Genomic DNA, 19,359 nt, shown 5'->3' with positions numbered 1-19,359 from the left:
GCTGAGTTCCAAGATGAAAACCACTGCTGAGCAAAAGGAACATAAAGGCTTGTCTCAGTTTTGCCAGAAAACATCTTGATGACCCCTAAGACTTTGGGGAAAATACTCTGTGGACTGATGAGACAAAAGCCGAACTTTTTGGAACGTGTGTGTGTCCCGTTACATCTGGTGTAAAAGTAACGCTGGAACATCATACCAACAGTAAAATATTTTGGTGGTAGTGTGGTCTTGGGCTGCTTTGCTGCCTCAGGACATGGAAGACTTGCTGTGGTAAATGGAACCATGAATTCTGCCGTCTACTAAAACATCCTGAAGGAGACTGTCCGGCCATCTGCTTGTGACCCCAAGCTGAAGCACACTTGGGTTCTGCAGCAGGACAATGATCCAAAACACACCAGCAAGTCCAACTCCTAATGGCTTAAGAGAAACAAAATGAAGACTTTGGAGTGACCTAGTCAAAGTCCTGTCCTGAATCTGACTGAGATGCTCTGGTATGAACTTAAGAAGGTGCTTCATGCTCAAAAACCCTCTAATGTGGCTGAATCGCAGTTCTGCGAAGATGAGTGGGCCAAAACTCCTCCACAGCGTTGCCAAGGATGGCCCAACCACTTATCAGGTTCAGGGCCATGTAGGTTTTTGTTTTTTCCCCATTAATAATAAACGCCTTCATTTAGAAACTGCATTGTGTGTTTACTTGCATCATCTTTGTTTATTATTGTATCTAATATTTGTATGATGATCTGAAACACTCAAGTGTGACGAACATAAAAAATGGGAAGTCAGGAAGGGGGCAAACACTTTTTCACACCACTGTATTCACAGATGGAAAAACGTGACCATTTCTTTTCATTCTTGCTTCTGGATACATGAAAAATACAGCCTGAAGCTATTCTATAGCTGAATGTGAAGAAGCACAACACGACTTGCTGAGTGTCTTTGTGGTGCAGTAAATCAAGACTTGTCTGTGTATATGTGTGAGTGTATACATTTATAAAGGAAAGCTTGAATTAAAGTCAAATTTTACATTATTGACTGGTAAGGTACATGTGTACCACACTTTAAAAAAAGGTTTAGTGTCACTTTTACAGTACTACTAAAATAAAATTAAAAAAAAAGTAGAAGCAGCTACTTTTGGTGATCCTTTGTCACCAGGGATCTTGGTTTGGCAGTTTTATGTAACACCAAAGGGGATTTATGTCTCTGGCTAGAATTGAACTTGCAACCTATTGCTTGCCAACCATATGTGGAAACACATAGTGTGATCAAAATAATAATAGTAAATAAAGATTATATATTTTTCCTATATTTAATGAATAATTACACAAATATAGTTAGTTTTTCTTCCAGTAACTCTATGTAACTAATGCAAGATTTTGTTTAACACCACATCTACCAGCAGTTTTATGTGCAGTAATCATGCAGTCCTTATCAGATAAAACCTTTTATTGTGATGAGAAGAAACAGGAACACACTGCAGAACAAGTCGGGTTTCCATGTGCAGCCTGGGTTCTGTCATATTTATACTGTTCCATCTGTGAATGTGCACGTAAGCCCTGTGAGTCCAAAACTCAGGCCTTGAAACTCATCAAGCTTTTTAATCATAACCCGATTTTGACTTAGAATGACTAAACAGAGTGAGGATAATAATTTCTTATTATACATTTATCTACTCTGAAAAGCCTGATGCAGGTGACACTGTTCACTCAATGCTGATAATAACAACAAACTGTAGACTGTACAGCCGTCAGTAAACCAAGTAATCACTTACAAATAACCAAGCTGGAGGTGTTACCTGCACAACTGTATTCAAAGCTAGCTTGTTGACTGCCTTTCCAGTTGTTTGTTTCTTCCTTGAAAACAGCTGCCTGTAGATAAGAATGATGAGACTGAACAAGAACAGTTGGGGGGCTTAAACCAAAACAGTGAGCTGAAAGATGCTAAAATGTTCTAAAGAATGCAGTCGACTGCAGTGAATGATAATTATACACTTTGACCTGATGTTATTGTGAACACGTTAAGTCAAGCATCTCTAACATCGTAAATGCAGTGTTGGCTATGACATTACCTGCAAGTCAAAGATGATGATCAATGGATCCACGTATTACTGAGACAGTTGTACGTGGAGAACATATCAAAATAGTAAGTGAAGTATTCAAAAGTTTGTATTTTGAAGATGTCCACACTGCTATTCTTCAGCATTACTCATTACAAACCAGGAGCCATGGAGCGAGACAGAGACAGCATGTGATGATGCTGGGATGGTTTACTTTGGCATGACGTGGAATTACACATCCACAGTGTGTGCGGAGACTGTGACAACACTAAATCTTACTAAATGTAAGTAGGCATCCTGCTTGTTCTCTTTTGAGTCACAAACACATACTTGAATCCCACTTATATAACTGCAAGCTGTTTGGACGGTGCTTCGTGGAGGATCTACTTATCAGATCCATTCAGAGGTTGTATGTTTTTTTTTCTAGACTGACTTCCACCTGTGTAATTTCCTATTTCCTCTGTGGCATTCAGCACCAAACCATTTGGCTAAAAACTGAAAGTCATATTTTAAAAGGGCAACACCATCTTTTAAACAGATGGTGTCTAAGGTTTTAGTAAAAGTTACTCAAGCAAGAAAAGTCGATGAATTTTTATAAATTTGGTGGTATAGAGGGCATTTCTGGCTAAATATAAAATATATAAAATAAACTACAGCATAAACAGTGTGACAAACTTTTTTTAACTTTAGGACACAAAGAAAGCTTAAAGAAATGAAACATATCACAAGTTGGATACACAGTAATTCCTAGTTGGAGTGGGGCTTTGGTTTTCGTGAGATTTGATGAAATTACAAAAAAAAAATACCACAAGCCGTCTTCTGTATTTATTTTTGCCAAACAACTCAGTTTTGACTATCTTGGAGTATTTGGAGTGTGGATGGACTACACAGAAAACCTGGACATAAAGGTGAAAGCTATGTGGATTTGACTTAAACCCACATTCTTTTTAATGGTAAACTTCCAAATGAGTTTTTGGTTTCAGTTGAGACAACATTTCCGTTTTGTAAATTTTGGTCCCACATTAAAGTAAAAAAGAAGACCAAGCCAGAGTGCCATAGGGCAGGCCTGCCTTCTGACTAGCTAATTGCTGCAATCAACCAAGCCCAGTTTTGAAACACCAAGAGGCAAAAATGTGTAGATCACAGCTTCCAAACAGGACCTTACAAAGCACTGGGTGATATCATGGTGGCTTCATTCACTTTTGATATAATATTTATGGGCGCTTACGAGATTTTCTTACACGTAGATCAGCTAGCTCATTTGTCATGTGGATCATTTGGCAAATTCCATGTAGAAGCCTGGATTATACTTGGTTGCGGACATGGACAGCTGGATGCCCGACGATTGAGTAGTTATTCCTGTTATACTTCTTTGAAGTTTGCTGTCTGGGCACATGCGTAGTTGGTGCAGTGTAATGTAAATTCTCTACGGGCTAGTCCACACGGTCACAAAAAATAGACAGGCATGTGGATTTCTGCACTCATTGTGCACTGATTAGCTTTACGTCACAGGAACCTGAGCGGAGACTTGAGGACACAGAAAGTTTATATCCTGTTTTACCGTTTTTCAGCCACTTCAGGCCGCAGTCATACAGGCCTAGAGACTGGTCAGCAACCCCCTGGCAACCTCCGATCACAAGGGAAAATGTGTATTCTGTGACTGGTTGGTGTGTATATTCTTCATCTACTGTATATCTATAATGCTGTCAGCATTAATCTCATTAAAATAACGTTAACGCCATAACCGCATTAATGCAGCAAAACTCCGTTAACAAATTAGCGGATCACCCCGTGTGTGGGGCTGCACGGCGTCAACGTATTAGCACGGTTAGCTCGTTGGCGCGTTAGTGCCGTGCAGCCCCTCGCTGAACAAAACAACACAAATGTAAAAATTTGTGCTGTCAGCGTTAATCGCCCCGTGTGAGGGCTGCATGCTGTCAACGTGTTAACGCGTTAGCACCGTGCATCCCCTCGCACGGGGTGATCTGTGCTAACTCGCTAATGGAGATTTACCACGTTAATGCGGTTATGGCGTTAACGTTACTTTAACCAGATTAACCCTGACAGCACTAATATATATATGAAGAAAAAAAGCAAGACGCTTAAGACTGAAGGGATAATACCAAAGGACACGGAGAAGATTAGACTATATACACATATACACAAAAGGCTAAAAGGTTGGACTATATATACACTGGCAGCTGATTAGGAAGTAGATAAAGGAGTGGAACTGAACACAGGTGCACAGGATAAGTAATTAACACAAACCCAAAGCAGGAAGTAAGTCTAACACAAAGCAAGAAGGAAAACCAACCTTCAAAATAAAACAAGGAATAACCATGAAAATTAATACAGGCATGAACACTAACACACTAACAAGATGCCAGACTGGAAAACAAAGGGAAACCAAAACATTAGCACAAAGAGATGAACATGAGACAGGAAACTATAATCAATAAAACTCATTATTCAACCCAAACAAAGGATTGTAAAACTGAAAATATACTTAACAGGAAAAACGTAAAGTCAAAAGAGGTATTGAATTTGCTCAACAGCCATGATCAACACACCCAAAAATGAAAACTTCACACAGCAGAATAACAGTAAAGCTTAATCAGAACCCCAAACTCAAAATATGTTCACTATGAATTCAAAAGCACAAAACCTTAGAACCATGACAGCAGCTAATTGTAGTTATCATGTTTGCACAACTGACAGGATGTACACATTCATATATTGACTTACAGAGTCTCATATAGATGCCTAAAGCTCTAGAGTGTATCTACTGCACCTATGTGAGGAGTAATGGAAGATACAGCAGTGCTGTGAGGAGCCTATACAACAGTTGTCTTCCATTTGATCAAGCATGTCCTATCACTGCACTGTGTCTGTGTGTGAGTGTGTCTGCACATGTGGGGTAAAATCGGGGGGTTTCACTGCTTGTGTGTGTATATAAATGGTAGTAGATGGTGCTGAGCTGTCTCTTTGCTTTAGCTTCTGTGTGCTTGTGTTGCCTGCGCTGGTGTCAGTGATGCAGTCTGTTGTAATTTTTAAGGAGAAAAGAGAGAGAGTGAAAGACTCCTGGGACTGATGAAGTACACGTACACACACACACACACACACACACACACACACACACACACACACACACACACACACACACTTTGCTCTATAGTGAAAATCTACTGCAGAGAGTTTCTGTGGCAAGACTTTTTCCCTCGATACAAGGTTTCAGTTTGTCTTTGCTTTTCAGGATTCAGACCACCTTACCATAGAGCCTTTCCTCTCTCTATATCCTTACACATCTGTCTGTGCAAGGACTAATTTGACTTCTAGACATCTGGAGTAAGGACATTTGTGGAAGGCAAAGACATTTTGGGTTGTTCTAGGCTTGAATAATTAGATTTGGGTTAAGGTTAAGCTTTGGAGCTAATGCACCTGTGTATAATGTCTGTCCTTGTTTTTCCTTTGAGAATTTCAGCCATGTGAACTTTGACCTGTTCCCTCAGGTCAACATCTAAACCTTCACTTATAGATTTCCATTGGTTACACACATGAACGCACACTCAAAGAAACATACACACTATGGGAAAAAGGCAGACTCAGATAATTACATTTATAGATTAATTGAATGCCTGCCATTCATTTCAATAATGCAATCCTTTCTCTGCTCCTCTGTCTGTTGGTCTCTTGTCTCTCTCTGGCCAGCCTCTGCTCCTAAGTTGCGGATGATTAGCAGCCAATCTCTGATGGAAGGGAAGAAGCTGTACTTGAAGTGTGAGGCGTCGGGGAATCCCAGCCCTTCCTTCCGCTGGTACAAAGATGGACACGAGCTTCAGAAAGGCAGAGACCTCAAAATAAAAACCAACAAGTGAGTGTGCCAAAGCAGATATTTTTTCTTAGGGTATGATGTAAAAACCAAGAACTGTCATCCACATGTACTATAACAGCTGTTTTGGTTGATGCTATCACTCCGCTGTTCTACAATGAGTAACCATCAAGTTAATATAGTCTCATAAGAATGAGTTCAATGTTATATTTCTGCCTGGAGTTGATGTGACAGGTTTCTCTTGCTCTATGGAGCATTTAATCATCTTTCACCTTTTAGAGCTCAACAGTGACCTCCCACTTTTTAAGGGCCCCACTTGGGAAGTGAGTTTTCCATTCATTTTCTCCACTGACATTTCAAAAAATCCCGATATAACGACTTTAACCTCCTAAGACCTGAACTCTTTCATGGCATGCATTTTTAATTTCTCTTTCCTATTTGGGCTGATTGGGACCTGATGAATGTAAAAACAAAGAATTATCTTTTTACCTGATTTTGCTCTACAAGGGTCTGATATCCAACTATGAGGACATTCGTTTTAAATTTTGATAGAACAGTGGCAGTGTAATGTTTTCATAAGTGGATATCAGGCCCTTGTAGAGCAAAATGTAGTATTGACCAGCGGTTAGCCGTTTGGTACCGGGCTGTGAGAGTTGAGGCGCGAGTGTGAAATTTATGTGATTTCAGGGTTTTTATCATTAACTCGGTTTCCCTGGGTCTTTTCCCGTGTTGTAGTTGTGCGTCTTATTTTGAAATAAATATTTATGCGTTACCATAGTGACCAGAGAGCATTAAGGGGCAGAGAGGAGGATGTTACTCTGAATGTTGTTGGCACATTTCAGGAGGACGCTGCTAACAAAGTTACACAATTACACAGTGAATTCACATTTATTATTATATTTACAAAATACCACAGTTTTTGTCTCGGTCGTAGCATTTTATTTTGTTGTATTTATCCGCGACACCTTAAAGACTGGTCCGTTAAAATATTGTCCGATATTAAACCGATCCGTGGCACTAAAAAGGTTGGGGACCGCTGGTCTAGACAACCCAAAATGTGATGTCCTCATATGTGGATACCAGATCCTAGGAGGTTAAAGCCTTGAGCCGAGCCAACCTGTGAATTGTGGCCATGAAAAGATTTGATTTGGGTCAAAAATGAAAAGAAAATGGAAAAAATGGCAAGGGTACAAGACTATGTAATTAATATAATCACTTTTGACAATGAAGGATCTACCCAGCTTGTAATCTATTGGAATTCCCAGATTCCACAACAAATGATGTCCGACCACAAATGTTTTTTTTTTCATTATCATAGTCTTGATATATGTTTTAGTTTGTTCAGTAAAGTAAAGTCTAGCTGTCAGTGTGGTAAGTGCTGCATTTCTTACTGCAATCACCGTCCTCCCAGTTGTCCAGGGGTTTAAACATTTCCGTGGTAACAGTGACCTCTGCCAATCAGAGGCACTGCTGATTCACTTTAGCAGTGAGAGTAGAGTAGTTCTTACTGCAAATAAAACAAATAAAACCTGTTTCTGTTAAAATAAGGTTGATATACAGATATTTGGTTTCATGATGCTGAATATTTTTACTTAATTTCGCTGTTGAGCTCTCTCATTTTATTAGTAATACTCATGCATACTACACTCTATCTTTGACGATGCACAAATAGATCCTGTGACTTTAGGTAACGCCACAAAGCTGTGCATGTTGAATACAGAGAAAAGAGTCCCACAAACAGCTGAAAGCAACAAACACAACTGCACCTTTTGTGATTTGCATTGATGACAAGAGACACGTCTGCATGTGGGGCTCAGGAATTTTTAGCACATGACGTTTGGGACAATAGGATGTTTTTAGTGCACTGAGAAAACCTGGTTAAGATGGAGGTTTGAAACGTCTTCTGATTGCAGGCAGTATGGAACCTACCAGCTCTAAGTTTTCCTACCCTTTACCTGCCAGAACAGCATCCTCTCTGTGCAAGTGGAGGTCCTGTTTTTCAAGTTGACCACTGGGTGCTTAACCTACATGAAAAACCGTAGTAGTCAGTATCTTAGAGATCCCCTCATTCATATATATCATAGGCCAAGTTCCCCCTGGCTAGTTTGGGGGTGAAGGGCCAGTGTGCCGTAGTGCTGTAGTCTTTCTCTGCACAAAATAATAAAAACATGCACACAAGGTACAGTTTGATTAATACATGCTCTCAAATTAATAAAAGCAATACTTTTTTCCTTTCAATGGCTACTAAAGTGTTAGTTTCCAGCTAAAAAAAACTTTAGAGTCCCATAGTACACTACCGAGTCATTGTCAAAGGCCTGGTGGTGTAGCGGTTAGCACTGTTGCCTCACTAGAAGAAGGTTCCTGGTTCAGACCCCTGTTGGGGTCTGTCTGTGTGGAGTTTGTACGTGCTTTCTCCCAAAGACATGTATTCAAGTTAATTGTTCATTCTAAAATTGCCATAGATGTGAGGTAGTGCCTGTAATAAATGTGACTTGATGTCAAAAGTACTTTAAATGGTCAGTAAATGCATGTCCAAACAGAAAACAAAGTTAGCTGTCTTTACATTTATGTATGCTGAAAACAAGTAGATGAAGGCTTTTCTTTTTGAAAGAATAATAACTGACATTGTCTCTGCCTCTCTCCTTCCCTTTTGCTCAAGAAAAAACTCAAAGGTGCAGATCAGTCGTGTCCGTGTGGAAGATTCTGGCAACTACACTTGTGTGGCTGAAAACTCAGTAGGACAAGAAAACGCCACAAGTATAATCAGCGTGCAGATCTGTGAGAACAACTTATTTCTATCTGTCCTTCTGTCTATGTGCTGATGTTTGTGTTGATATATCGCTCAAATACGTCCGATTTTTTTGATGCAGGAGTCTGATCATACGAGCACAAACCTTGTTTACGGTCACTGTCGTCATGTGTTCTCTTCACATGGCTGGCTGGGGATAACGCAGACAAGTAAAGCAGAGGCAGCGGTTGTAAAAACAGAATAATTATTTTTATTACTTGCAAATATATCTTAATTTTTCAGCTTTAAGGTTGGAATAAGAAAATACAAGTATCCTGGGGACCTTTGCACTTGTAAAACCAATGGAGAGCTGGAGCTCACAACAAAGTGACTAATGCCTGTGTACACTGTGGCGTCGCATGCAGGATTGCAGCGTAATGCACTGTGTCTTTTCTGTCAATCTGTGTTTCTCCTAGTGACCACCACAACCCTGTCTCCAGGTGTGAGTCATGCGCGGCACTGCAATGACTCTGAGAAGTCCTACTGCGTCAACGGAGGAGACTGTTACTTCATACATGGTATTAACCAGCTGTCCTGCAAGTAAGTTTATTTCTCAGTCGGTCCCCCGTCCTCTCAGCCATCACTGTGTAGCTCCCTCTGTCTCTCCACCCAGTCTCTGTCCCTCTCTCTTTCTCTCTGTCTATCTGTGATGTCATTGTTGCTGGTCACCGTGTCTTCTGTTCCTTGGTTATGATCGCTCGACATGCACACCTGCAGCCCACCTGCAGCCCACCTGACCGCTCGGCTGTGTCTGAAGGCTTCTTGTCTTCACTTTTCACCAATTTGCTCCAAAAACATGCAACCGATCTTCACCTGCACATTAATGTGCCCATTCACTTAATGCTTTTGTCTCAAAGATGAATTCATTTTAGAGCGAGGTCTGTCTGTGAAATGGGAAGAAAAGCAGAGGTGTTGAACAAAACCTCGCCTAATGTATAAATGCCTTTGGATATTTTTTATTTATTTATTTAACACTGAAAATAATGAGTCCAGACTATTTTAGATGAGATGCAAATTACTGAAAAACTGGTGGAGTAATTTTCAGCTGTTAGCAATAAGGCAGTAAACCCAGTGGAAACAATTAGCATCTCTGTCACAAGGGAAAAGTGGGTTTTCTTGAAAAAAAAAAGTCAATATGCTGAGTGAGGACTGTGCGCATGGAAGGTTTATAGATAGAGTGTACGGTCAATACTATACATATACTGTATTTGCAGTTTTTTTAAAACAGTCAGTGTTATGTGCAATGGCATTGTGAAACACATTTATGCTAGGTAACAACATACAACGTAGCCTACATAGCAGTCCACTTGAAGCCCTTTGGGATTTAATGATGTTTCTAAGCCCAGCCTTGCTCAGAAGAATTAAACTGGCTTGAAAAGTTGAAGAGGACATCTTGCTGACATTGTATATTAGCAGCTGTCTCTATTGTCGGTCACTCTGTTGGCATGTTACCATGAAACAATTTGCAAGCTGAGGGCACTCCAAAGCAACGAGGACAGAAGAGGCGTGACGGATTTCAGGACTCATGGACACCCAAGTTTGTGAATAACTTATGAAGGAAGTCACCTGGGATTTTGAAATCAGCGGGAGGCCTTTTTTCAAAGTCTAGCTCAAAATAAAAGTTGAACCAGCGTTGCAGATATTACAGTGATGTCCATTTGGGGAATTTCTTAAACGTCACCTGGACATCCTTGTTTGATTCTCTGGAACCAGAAAGCTTGTTTATGAACTGTTTTTATTATCTCTTTATCAATTAGAATAACATAGCAGATGCCATCATGCTGACATTTTTAGCTGAGGTTAGAAAATAATTTAAGATAAAATCTTTTTACAAACTGTAGTGTAAATCTCTACTGTATTTTGCGGTTGGTCGTAAACAGCTCAAGTGTTTGTTATTTTTAAACAATCTTTAGTAACACGATTCTGTGTACACAGAGATGACAGAACCATGTTAGTTGTCATTTAATCAAAGAAAATTATTTTGCACAGACAAATGCAAATACATTTTTTCTTTGCAATAATCTGATTGTTAGTTCTCACTTTCCAAGAAGATGGTCTGACACGACCTCTGTTCTCCATGGAAAATCAACGTCCATCTAGCTATGTTAGCATAACATAAACACAGTGAAGCTGGAGGATGAACGCTAACTTTTTCCCCACTCGATAAAAGTTAACATGAGGGTTCCTGATGGTTAGGGACAAATGCAATCGCATGGCAGGATGTAAACGGACCAAACTTCAGTCAGGAGAACAACTGAGATAATCCTTCCACAATACGAGGTTAGTCATTAATATACTGCAACAACATGGGAATAGAGCAGCTGCCAGAGAATTCAACATTAATGAATCAATGGTACAGAAGTGGAGGAAGAAAGAAGAATGAGTTGAGTAAAGTTTGACTTATCTGACCGTTCTGTGTCGCTTAATGCACCTTTTGGTCCAAAAAATACGGCAGAGGGTAAAATTGGCATCCAATTAAGTGTGCTGATATTTTTTTTTATTGAAAGATGAACTGGATAAATCTGTAAACCACAACTTTAATCTGTATCCTGCCTGACCCTTGGTTTGGAGGTTAACTGTTAAAAAGATATATTATAGTGCCTTTGATAGCTTTCGTCAGACACAGAAGAACATTATCTGTATTTAGGAACAAACAAACTAGAAATATAATGCTTCCATGTTTAGTGTATTATTTGTCTACTTTGTTGTTGTCTCTGTCTGCTTAGCACCCCAGTGAAGTTATCCTACATTTGACACAGAGCATTCCCTGCAGGTTTCTCCGTGCCTACGTAGCTAGCACTTTATGTTGTCCTCTCATGCTTTTGTGTACGGCAAAATTCTCTAAGACTTGACAGTGAGAATCAGAATCAGAATCAGAAAGGGTTTTATTGCCAAATGTTGAGCGGGTTTACAACATTAGGAAATTGCTGCTGTTTCACATAAGCATTTATATGACTAAAGCTACCAACTGCACATCATCCCAGTAAAGTCAATTTTCTTAATGTTTATTTGACTTTCTTTTCTTTGGAGGGTCCAACATTTAACAATTGTCTGGTGGGATCCCTAACAAATATATGAGCACGTCACACAGACAGGCACAGAGAAACCATGTTTAGCAGGTACTGGCTTCAATACAGGGATAATGTGAGTAATATATAAATCACTCAGGCTTGACAAACATTAATATTCCAGTTATCTCCCCCCCTTTACTTCACATTTTACTCCTATGCACTGTTTGTGTCACCATGTTTCCTGTTGTCCCAGTAGGTAGGAGACAGGACAAGCTGTGTGACAAACTACTGGTCACAATCATGGCAAGGAGGACGTGAAATGTAGTGATAACTTTTCTGCACTGACACAGCCCCACAGTGATTAAAAACTTCACTGCTAACGATCTACTTCTTCCTTGTGTTTATTTGAAATGAACTGTAAACATAAATGCATCACTTCCTGTGAGTGGGAGGATTTTTCCTAGGAAACTGCTACCAGACTGGTAGGTGTTTAGAACAGCAAGTGCAAAAATTTTCATGAACTGAATTTTTAGATGAATCACTGCTGTGTTATATCAACTTATTCCAGAGCAAAACTGTTGTAGCAGACATCACCATAACTGATTGCAGATGGGAAGTAACAGTATAACGGTAAATACCTGTTTGCAGCTTGTAGCACTTTCTTTTAGAGCCTTGCACTAGAATAACGGAGGTGTTACTTGGCCTTGCACTACTAGCAATTATCTTGCAGGATTTATTTATATATATTTTTCATTTATAGAAAGGTTTGTAAGTTTTTTAGACTTTGTATTTACAGCCAAAGCTTTGTACAAATCTAAACTACAGGGAGTGCAGAATTATTAGGCAAGTTGTATTTTTGAGGAATAATTTTATTATTGAACAACAACCATGTTCTCAATGAACCCAAAAAACTCATTAATATCAAAGCTGAATGTTTTTGGAAGTAGTTTTTAGTTTGTTTTTAGTTTTAGCTATTTTAGGGGGATATCTGTGTGTGCAGGTGACTATTACTGTGCAGAATTATTAGGCAACTTAACAAAAAACAAATATATACCCATTTCAATTATTTATTTTTACCAGTGACACCAATATAACATCTCCACATTCACAAATATACATTTCTGACATTCAAAAACAAAACAAAAACAAATCAGCGACCAATATAGCCACCTTTCTTTGCAAGGACACTCAAAAGCCTGCCATCCATGGATTCTGTCAGTGTTTTGATCTGTTCACCATCAACATTGCGTGCAGCAGCAACCACAGCCTCCCAGACACTGTTCAGAGAGGTGTACTGTTTTCCCTCCTTGTAAATCTCACATTTGATGATGGACCACAGGTTCTCAATGGGGTTCAGATCAGGTGAACAAAGAGGCCATGTCATTAGTTTTTCTTCTTTTATACCCTTTCTTGCCAGCCACGCTGTGGAGTACTTGGACGCGTGTGATGGAGCATTGTCCTGCATGAAAATCATGTTTTTCTTGAAGGATGCAGACTTCTTCCTGTACCACTGCTGGAAGAAGGTGTCTTCCAGAAACTGGCAGTAGGACTGGGAGTTGAGCTTGACTCCATCCTCAACCCGAAAAGGCCCCACAAGCTCATCTTTGATGATACCAGCCCAAACCAGTACTCCACCTCCACCTTACTGGCGTCTGAGTCGGACTGGAGCTCTCTGCCCTTTACCAATCCAGCCACGGGCCCATCCATCTGGCCCATCAAGACTCACTCTCATTTCATCAGTCCATAAAACCTTAGAAAAACCAGTCTTGAGATATTTCTTGGCCCAGTCTTGACGTTTCAGCTTGTGTGTCTTGTTCAGTGGTGGTCGTCTTTCAGCCTTTCTTACCTTGGCCATGTCTCTGAGTATTGCACACCTTGTGCTTTTGGGCACTCCAGTGATGTTGCAGCTCTGAAATATGGCCAAACTGGTGGCAAGTGGCATCTTGGCAGCTGCACGCTTGACTTTTCTCAGTTCATGGGCAGTTATTTTGCGCCTTGGTTTTTCCACACGCTTCTTGCGACCCTGTTGACTATTTTGAATGAAACGCTTGATTGTTCGATGATCACGCTTCAGAAGCTTTGCAATTTTGAGACTGCTGCATCCCTCTGCAAGATATCTCACTATTTTTGACTTTTCTGAGCCTGTCAAGTCCTTCTTTTGACCCATTTTGCCAAAGGAAAGGACGTTGCCTAATAATTATGCACACCTGATATAGGGTGTTGATGTCATTAGACCACACCCCTTCTCATTACAGAGATGCACATCACCTAATATGCTTAATTGGTAGTAGGCTTTCGAGCCTATACAGCTTGGAGTAAGACAACATGCATGAAGAGGATGATGTGGACAAAATACTCATTTGCCTAATAATTCTGCACTCCCTGTAGTCATTCCCAATCAAAGCGCTAAGTACCTCATGGGGTATATTTTAGTAGCCAGGGGGTACATGGAAAAATTAGATTAACTAATCACGAAGTTCAGTTCTTTAATCACTTTTTTCACTAAAGAAAAAAGTGGAGATAAACACGTTTGAGCTGAAGACTTAGAAGTTAAAGGATAAACGGTAGGCAATAATGACGCAACAAAAAATTAAAAAGCAATAAACTTAAGTAATAACAAAACTCATCTAGTTACATCATTAGCCATTAAAAATGTCTAAACAAATAAAATTATTTAAAGTAGTTGATGAAATATATGAAGGCTATGAGTAAAAAATAAATAAATAGCTAATAGGATGTAGCTGACAACTACAAGAGCTAGCCGGGAAGGTAAACAGTTTTAAACAATTTTAGCTGGCAGTACTTCTGTTTAATCCAATTCCCTTTTATTTATACAGCGCCAAATCACAACAATAGTCACCTCAAGGCGCTTTATATTGTAAGGTAGACCCTACAGTAACGCACACAGAGAAAAACCCAACAATCTCACATGACTCTCAATGAGCAAGCTCTTTGGCGACAGTGGGAAGGAAAAACTCCCTTTTAACAGGAAGAAACCTCCGGCAGAACCAGGCTCAGGTAGGGGCCATCTGCTGCGACCAGTTGGGGTGAGAGAAGGAAGACGGGACAGGGCTCTAGACTAACTTTTTGACATGGGCGCACCGGTACGCCTAACTTTAAAAATTTAGGTGTACCGGCACAAAAGTTAGGCGCACTCAAATTTTTCAACCACATCGCTTAACACCGCAGTTTTACATGTGCACTTACAGAAGTCCATACAGACAATATTAATTTCTAAATTATTAACTAACAAACTTGTGCTTAAAGTGCTTTGTCAATATTGTAGAAAATGTTAAAAACTTAATCATCATCTTGGCCTCCTCTGACAACCTGTTTGCTGCTGTCTGCTGCTGAAAGGCCGTGGGGAGAGGGGACACTTGGGCAGTGCATTTACTGCAGCATATAATGTGTTTTCTGGATACACTGTGCTTTTTCAGCATTCAAATATTGATGGCACCGTGTCAGAGCACTGGCTATGAATTTCAGACAGATCAGGCCTTAACTTAACAAAAAAGTTATCAATAGTTCTTTTTATCTTTTCTTATTACCCACAGCTACAGTACATCCACTTCTCTCAGGCCTAGGCTGCTCACTAGGGCTGAGTATCATCACTGATTTCTATAATCCATTCAATTCCGGTTCTCAAAGTCCTGATTTGATTCAATTTAGCCTCAGACAGTCAGAAATATTATAATTCTGATCATTTATCAGTACTGATACACATGAGACTTCATCAGAATTGTGAAAATCACAGCAGATGCCTTTGTGTGAAAGTAACTGAGAATAAAACACAGGAAAACATGAAGGAGATTTTCCTGGTCTGGCTTTTTATAGCAGATAACCTTAAAAATATTCTGCAATTTTGCATAATTTTAAGAAGTTTAAATTTCTTCAGTATTGAACAGCAGAAATTAGGCTTTCTTGTCCGAGGTCATTTAAGTGAAAAAAGAAAAAGCGCTGTAAACAACGGTAGACTGGTGGGTAATAAGCGAATGAATAATGCAGAAAACAGATTTGAGACGGGAAACTGTTCCTGAAGTACAGAGAGAGAGAGAGCTGTGCAGGAAGTGTGATTTTTATCGTGGTGGAAGCAAAACAGCAAAAGTCAGAGGGAATTCATGACGACATTGATCAAATGTGAAGCGCAGTTTGCTGCTTCTTTTGCTGCAGGCTCGGTGAATTTTGGTCGGAGAGAGGCAAAACCTGCAGCTCAGAATCAGCGCAAAAAGACGTAAACACAGCACGGACCCGAAGAATCGCTAAGCTCCGACAGCGTGTCCGTGTTCAGGCCGTCGGGTGAGAAAGCCGAGAAAGACGAAGCTGATTCTGATGTGTTGGGTCCGCTCCGTGTTTAGGTCTTTGTGTGGAATCCGTTAATGAATTGATATCGCTTTATTCAAGCTACTCACCTCTCTCTTCCACCTGCACTTTCAACTGGACCACGGCCAATCAGAGATTTCCCGCCCCTGACTATCTCTGATTGGTTTAGTCCACGATAAAGTGTGTCTGTTGTTGACCACACGGAGAGTTACAGAGATTTTTTTTTTGTTACCGGAACAGTTGGTCGCACCTGTGCGACCAAATATTTATTTTTAGTCGCACCACTGAAAAATTTGGTCGCATTTGCGACCAAATTGGTCGCACTCTAGAGCCCTGCGGGATAAAGACATGTTGTGGAAGAGAGCCAGAGATTAATAATAAGCATGATTCAGTGATTCAGTACCGATCAACATGTACCAGTGGCGTGCTAGACAAGCAAGCAGAGCCAATTACCCTGACAATAAACCAGATATCCTACCTTTCATTAATCATTTCCTTGCTAACATGCTAAAGAAGTTATTAAAAGCTTGCTCCTCATAACACATCATGGTCAAGTTGGTTATTAAAAGGAAACTTGTCTGTTACAATGATAAATCATAGAGGGCTTGTTTACTTTCTAGTGCTAGCTATGTTTCCATACCATGTGCAGATGAGCACTGATCTCAGAGCAGTGAAAGCAAAGCCAGCAGCTGCCTCAGTTTCAGAGGTTATCAACATTGCGCATGCGCAAAAAAAACTTCCTGGTTTCTCAGCTTGCCCAGCTACAACCTTTGTTAATGGGACGTAGGCATTGCCATAGAGACTCCAGTAATTTGAAGTCAACTGAGTTAAGGCTGCTTCCAGAGGCAGTAGCAAACTGTGGCCACAAGTAATTTAAAAGATGGATGCAAACAGGCAAGAAGCTTCATGCAATACAGTAGATAAACAATTGAAATAGCTATCTTAAATTAAGAATAAAAAGTTAGAATAATTATCTAAAAATATGGAAAGCAGATGAAAATGAAACTTTAAGTATTGTTATATTATTATATTATATTATATAACAGTATAGATAAACAAGCACAATACTTGTCAAAACAGAATGGACACAGTTGAAATAGCTAGCTAAAAAGTGGGAAATATTTAGCTGAAAGTATTTCTAGCAGTTGGAATTGAAACATTTGTATCAAAGGTTGAAGTAGCTTGATAAAAAGTATAAATCAACAATTTTGATTTTAGCTAGTAGTATGGCTAAACAAGCACAATTTAACCCAATGGATACACTGTTAAAAGTAGTCATTATATATACTGGAGAGCTGTTAAATGGAGTAGTAGCTGGTCATGCCACCAGTTCAGATAATACAATTTCTCGATAAACTCCTAAAAGCAGATATCGAAGTCGCCTAAGTTGACTTCATAATAACCGGTTTTCTGAACTAGAGGTTTTAGTCTTTCCGTTCTAAACTGGCATACATGTTGGGTCATTTTGTAGATGTGTAACAAACATTTCCTCTGACGGTGTGGCTAACAGATGGCGTGTATAGTCATGCATGGTCAGAAGCTTTGTTTTTATGCTTTCTGTACAATAGGATGTCTCGGCTAGAAATCCATCCTTAGCTCCAGAGGTGTCTGTTTCAGGTCTCCATTTTTTTTGTCTCTTTGTTTTTACATTTCCATCTCTCTCTTTCTCTCACTCTCTTTTTCTCCCAATATTCCCCCTCCACTCGCTCTCTGCCTCTCATCTGATATACCTTTGGGTCATCGCTGAAGGATAAATCAGAACGTTTTTTTCATGGTGCTGACAAGCAGAAAACTTTGTTTGAGAGGGTTCATATAGACATTAGGAGCTGCGTATAGCAGTTTAGCGATGCAAAATGTGCAGGATTGCACAACCGCGTGTGCATGATTGCACTGCATACAACACACTGCATATTTAAAGAAGACACAGCAAGCTAGCAGTAAAGTAGCAGTAGACTAGCCAGCGTTTTCCAGAGAATTACTGTAGCTTCTCAGCTTTGTCATCCTTTGTTGGCCTGTCTGTTAAGGCCATTGGATAACAGGATGTAAATAAGACTGCTGTCTGCAGGTGTCTGTGCTTCTTGTTCACCTCAGAGATATGTAGACCACCACCCGGCTTCACAGACACACGCATAACAACACTCTTGAATCTGCACGACAGCTTCAAATCTACCCACTGCAAAACATAGCCAGGCAGCAAGAACTGTTAACATCTCTAAAATTCTTTTTGTGCCGACCACAGGAACCTGTAATCTCCTCTTCCCTGAAGGAGAAAGTAATGCTGTATTGCAAAATGGAGTCTGTAGGTTAAAGTGGAGGACAGCACATACAGAAAGGCACCCTGGCTTAAAGTATGGAGGGTAAATTAAAGATGAGCATAGGCAAACATTCCCCCACCAAGCTGTGGGCAAGTTAAACCTCGGTGTGCCTCTGGTTTTCTGTGTAAAGCTGCAGATCCCTGCTTTGATTAATGTGAACTTGCTAAACTACAGTCTGAATGCTGGCATAGAACAGTATGTCGTGTATTCACAGCTATAGGTGGAAAATGCCGATATTCCCCTCATGAATCAGTAAAGATAATTTAATCTAAACTAATCTAATCTACAAATGCCATGAGGTCAGGCTTGTGAACGTTTTGCCCATAACTGTCCGTGGTTCTTCTGTTAAATTTGATGATCCCTTTGAATAATGAATATAACCACATTCATTCAGATGGTTGGAACAAAAGGTGTGTTAGCTTTTTTCCCCCTTTCCTTTCCACTTGATCTGGGGGCTGAAAGAACAGTACAGAGTGGAAAAAATAGGAATGCAAAGGGTAAAACGGGTGCAAAGAAATAGAAAAGAGATGATATACAGTAAAAGCTTTGCCGGCATAGGGCTGCATCTGCACCCAGTGTCTCCCACCACTCTCTCTCTCTCTCTGCTCTATTTATATCTCTCTGGGAAATTGCTGAGTGGGCTCTACTGAGGGTTTTTGCTGTAATTGATTCAAAATGCAAGTTGTCTCTTTAGTGGTGAGAAAGAGGAGAAAAGGATACCCAGTCAGTTATACGGACAGTGTGTGCATGAGGGGAAGACGAGGCTTCTTGCGTTTCAAACTGGATAAATTGGTTGACCACTGTAATAAATACAGTGTGGTCATTACTGGGGCCTGGGTGAAATCGCCAGAGAGCTTCTTTCATCCTATAATAACTGTAATGGGGCCACACCCATGATATCATAAAACTGTGGTCAATTGTTATGATCCATCTACAGCATATGTGCACTGCAGCTGAATAAGATATTCTATAACATGTCTATTTTTCATTTGACTGCAGTAAAAGCTGATCTAATATCAATTACAGCAATAAAGAGATTACAT

The 19,359-nt window shown here is 40.0% G+C and overlaps 1 protein-coding gene across 3 annotated transcripts in view; it reads left to right on the top strand.

The window, feature by feature from the left end:
- nrg2b (neuregulin 2b) overlaps positions 1 to 19,359 on the top strand; it is a 73,040-nt gene that overhangs the window by 33,131 nt on the left and 20,550 nt on the right. For 2 of the 3 annotated variants that reach the window (XM_026187027.1, XM_026187021.1), the window contains exons 2-4: positions 5,762 to 5,924; positions 8,542 to 8,660; positions 9,087 to 9,210. In XM_026187027.1, the coding sequence (XP_026042812.1) occupies positions 5,762 to 5,924; positions 8,542 to 8,660; positions 9,087 to 9,210 (406 nt within the window). Of the gene's footprint in view, positions 1 to 1,639; positions 2,338 to 5,761; positions 5,925 to 8,541; positions 8,661 to 9,086; positions 9,211 to 19,359 lie in introns of those variants that run through there. The other variant, XM_026187034.1, reaches the window with a different exon arrangement.

This window comes from Astatotilapia calliptera, chromosome 2 (assembly GCF_900246225.1).
Source record: "Astatotilapia calliptera chromosome 2, fAstCal1.2, whole genome shotgun sequence".
In the NCBI taxonomy this organism is placed as follows: domain Eukaryota; kingdom Metazoa; phylum Chordata; class Actinopteri; order Cichliformes; family Cichlidae; genus Astatotilapia; species Astatotilapia calliptera.
This window is presented reverse-complemented; position numbering and strand designations above follow the sequence as displayed.